The following is a 4,613-nucleotide window of genomic DNA, read 5'->3' as shown; positions in this document are numbered from 1 at the left end:
CATTTTCTCCCTCCTGGAGAGGGTCAGGTAGGCAAGTATGCTTTGGACCCATGATCATATTATAAATCTCCTGGTAACTAATTTAGCATGTTGGTTGAACTATAGACTCTGGTAACAAAGCCCTGGAAGGTCATGCAGTCAGTTTGTAAATATTCATTCCTCATTCAGTTTTGTATTGTTAAGTGAGTGTTTTATTACATTTTTTCAGGCAGTTCCATGGTTTTTCATAAGATCACTTTGAAACCTGTTTTTTCCCCTTTTACATCTAAGGTTATCAATGTGAATAGGTCAGTGGGGTTGAGAAAGTGTTAGCACATAATGGGGCAGATGTATTAAGCCTGGAGAAGGGATAAATAAGTGATAAAGCAGTGATAAGTGCAAGGTGATAATGCACCGGCCAGTCAGCTCCTAACTGTAATTTTTCAATTCCGAAATGATTGGCTGGTGCGTTATCACCTTGCACTTATCACTGGTTTATCACTTCTTTATCCCTTCTCCAGGTTAATACATCTGCCCCAATGCATTTTTAAGTCACGGAATAATCAACTATTATAATGTACGTTTCAGGACATAAAATGATAGGAAAATTAACAAATGACAGCGCACAGATTAAATTCAACATCCTTGCATTCTCCACATCAGAAACGGGGAGGATTGTGCTTTTTATAACAATTTTACTGATTTATCTGATAGTTGTCGCTGGTAACCTTGTTATTATTACACTGGTATGTCTTGTGTCCCAGCTGCACACGTCCATGTACTTCTTCCTATGTAATCTGTCCGTGTTGGATATCTTATATGTCTCCACCACTCTCCCCAAACTGTTGTATATTACTCAAACTGGTTACCATATGGTGTCTTATGCTGCCTGCATAGCCCAGTTATATTTATTTCTCTTCTTTGCTGATACAGAGAGTTTCCTATTAACATCAATGGCCTTTGATCGCTATGTAGCAATTTGTTTCCCGCTTCATTATTCACTCATTATGAGTAAACCTGTTTGTGTGTTATTAGCGTTTCCTGCATGGTTTATGGCTGCCATCAATGCTTTAATACTTACTTGTTTTGTAAGTGGCTTGAGTTTCAATCATTTTAATGAAGTCAACAATTTCTTCTGTGACCTGAAAGCTCTGATAATTGCTTCACCCAATGACACCACGTTCTTGAAAAAATTCATTACCATAGATGGGATGTTCATCGGAGCTGTTCCACTTCTACTGATCTTGACTTCCTACGGCTGCATCATTTTCACCATCCTTAAAATTCAGTCATCAGTTGGGAGACGCAAGACTTTCTCAAGTTGCACGTCCCATATTACAATTGTCGTAGTGTACTATTGTTCAGCTTTGTGCTTGTACATGCAATATGCTCAAGAACTAGACAAGCTCTTCGCAGTCATGTTTGTTACTTTGGTTCCATTACTAAACCCACTAGTGTACAGTTTGCGCAATAAAGATGTCCTAAGTGCGATGAAAAGAATAAAGCAATACCAAAAGACCAATCCTATTCAATAAAGACAAAAAGAAAAATTTATTTAAAACATATTAAACATTTATTTATATTATGCCAGCATATTATAGGTTTTTACTTCTGGAAAACATTCAATCAAAAACATTCAACAAGTGGAACAGCACTAATATAATAAGAAATATATATTTATTGGCCAATTGTACGGAAGATCAGCCAAGACACAAGTAATAAATGCACTTAATTTAATAGCTAAAAATCCAAATAAATAATATATGCATATAATGACATCTATAAGAAAACATCACCAACAGTATAGTTAAAAAAATCACATTAGTCACAATGGATCAATTTATATAAATATAATTGATGAGACTTGCAGAAACTAATGGAACTACAAGACCCAGGATGAGTAAGTATTGCACTGGATCTGTGTGCAGGTAAGTATATTTACACCAAGGGGGTAATTCCAAGTTGATCGCAGCAGGAAAGTTTTTAGCAGTTGGGCAAAACCATGAGCACTGCAGGGGGGGGGGGGGGGGGGGGGCAGATATAACATATGCAGAGAGAGTTAGATTTGGGTGTGGTGTTTTCAAACTAAAATCTAAATTGCAGTGTAAAAATAAAGCAGCCAGTATTTACCCTGCACAGAAACAAAATAACCCACCCAAATCTAACTCTCTCTGCAAATGTTATATCTGCCCCCCCCTGTAGTGCACATGGTTTTGCCCAACTGCTAAAAACTTTCCTGCTGCGATCAACTTGGAATTACCCCCCAAGTTCGAGATGGATGGATCATGAAGTATATATAAACTGATAGCTGTTGGGAGAGTTTGCTGAGGACACCGCCGGCACCCTTGCACTGCCGACACTACCGCATTGAGGACACCGCTGACACCCCTGTAATGCCGACACTACCACATTGAGGACACCGCTGACACCCCTGCAATGCCGACACTGCCAGCACCACTGCACTGAGGACACCACTGGCACCCCTGCACTGCCGACACTGCCAGCAACCTCACAATGAGGATACCACTGACACCCCAGCAGTGCCAACACTACCGTATTGAGGACACTGCAGACACACCTGCACTGACAACACTGCCAGCACCACCACACTGAGGGCACTGCTGGCACCCCTGCACTGCTGAAACTGCCGGCACCACCGCACTGAGGACACTGCTGGCATCCATGCACTGCCTACACTGCCGCACTGAGGACACCTCTGCACTGCCGACACTACCGCTCTAAGGACACCGCTGGCATCCCTGCACTGCCGACTCTGCTGGCACCACCACACTGAAGACACCACTGACAACCCCGCACTGAGGACCGTCTGTCACAGTAGGTGCACTATTGGTGTATCTAACTTGCACTGTATCAGACCTGCACTGTAACCCGTGCTGTATCCGACCCACATTGTATTTGACCTGCACCGAAACTCGTGCTGTATCCGACCCACACTGTATCCGACCCGCACTGTATCGAACTCATACTGAGGACTCCCGCTGACACCCCTGCAATGCCGACACAACCGCACTGTATCCACCGCACTGAGGACTCCCGCTGGCACCCCTGCAATGCAAACACTACCACTCTAAGGACACCGCTGTCACCCCTGCACTGCCGACACTGCTGGCACCACCACACTGAAGACACCACTGACAACCCCGCACTGAGGACCCTCTCTCACAGTAAGTGCACTATTGGTGTATCTAACTTGCACTGTATCCGACCTGCACTGTAACCCATGCTGTATCTGACCCAAACTGTATCCGACCCACATTGTATTTGACCTGCACTGAAACCCGCGCTGTACCCAAGTCGCACTGTATCCGACCCGCAGTGTATTTGACCCGCACTGTATCCAACCCACACTGTATTTGACCTGCGCTGTATCCAAACCACACTGTATCCAACCCACACTGTATCCGACCTGTGATGTACCAACCCACACTGTATTTGACCCGCACTGTAACCTGCACTTTATCCAGCCCACGCTGTATCTGACCCACAATATATACAACTCACAGTGTATGCGACCAGTACTGTTTCTGACCTGTACTGTATTTCACACTGTATCTGATGCTGCACTGTAGCCATCCCTCACTGTATGCGACACGCACTGTATCCAACCTGCACTGTAGCCTCTACTGTATCCAACCCACAGTCTGACCTGCACTGTATCTGACCCGAACTGTATCCTGCACTGTATCCGACCTGCACTGTATCTTGCACTGTATCTGACCTTGCACTGTAGCCAATGCGCACTATATCCAGCCTGCACTCCAACGTACACTGTATCCAACCCGCACTGTAACCTGCACTGTTTCCGACCCACACTGTATCCAACTCACACTGTATCCGACCTGTACTATATACAACCCGCAATCAATTCCACCTACACTGTATCCGACCTGCCCTGTATCCACCTGCACTGTATCTGACCCACGCTGTAACCTGCATTGTATATGACCCGCTTTGTATGTGTCTGACCTGCACTGTATCCAACCAGCACTGTAACCTGGTCAATATGTAATGGTGTGTCCCAAAGTATTCCGCACTCTACTACGCAGGTACGGAATGCTGTTTTTTATAATTGGGGAGATTTGGGGGGTTTGCTCGACAAAAAGGCTGATTGATCGGGGCTTTACATTGTCACAGAGTGCCAATTATCAGTGACCCAGGGCCCCCAGGAGGGAGGTACATACTGGGCACTGAGAATAAACATATGCTGAGGGCATGTGCACTTGTGTAGGGGGCATCAATGTCTGGTGTTGCTTATTTACACATGGTTTCTGTTTTTTTTTCTTTGCTGTTTGGTAACTACTTTAAAACAATGATACTGTACACACGATTCTCAGGAAATTTCTGTGTTGGATTGTTTTCTATTGATCGTACTTGTGAATTGGTTTGATTGGTTATTGCTAATACAGTACTAATTTGTAAATTACTGCCGTGTGTTTGTGCGGCTGCTCTGTTGCTTAGTTTAGCCAGCCAGGCTTTGGCCTATGTCGGTGAACAATATTGTGAGCAGTGAGGTGGTCAAAATTGACTGGAAATGAGTGGAAATGAATGTTATTGAGGTTAATAATACAATAGGAACAAAAAAAAGAAAAAAATTCTGAGTTTTTGCTGTTTTT

The 4,613-nt window shown here is 43.9% G+C and overlaps 1 protein-coding gene across 1 annotated transcript; it reads left to right on the top strand.

Annotated features, from left to right (window-relative positions):
• Positions 1 to 575: 575 nt before the first annotated feature.
• LOC134934495 (olfactory receptor 1G1-like) lies at positions 576 to 1,514 on the top strand. Its single transcript, XM_063929928.1, has one exon. The coding sequence runs from the start codon at positions 576 to 578 to the stop codon at positions 1,512 to 1,514; it is 939 nt and encodes a 312-aa protein (XP_063785998.1).
• The last annotated feature ends 3,099 nt before the right edge of the window (positions 1,515 to 4,613 follow it).

Source organism: Pseudophryne corroboree, chromosome 6 (assembly GCF_028390025.1).
Source record: "Pseudophryne corroboree isolate aPseCor3 chromosome 6, aPseCor3.hap2, whole genome shotgun sequence".
Classification (NCBI taxonomy): Eukaryota; Metazoa; Chordata; class Amphibia; order Anura; family Myobatrachidae; genus Pseudophryne; species Pseudophryne corroboree.
Note: the sequence above shows the minus strand (reverse complement) of the source record. Positions and strands in the feature narration are given on the sequence as shown.

What these genes read in the sequence shown, in the direction of transcription:
- LOC134934495 (XM_063929928.1), top strand. Translation starts at nt 576, where the DNA reads ATGATAGGAAAATTAACAAATGACAGCGCACAGATTAAATTCAACATC.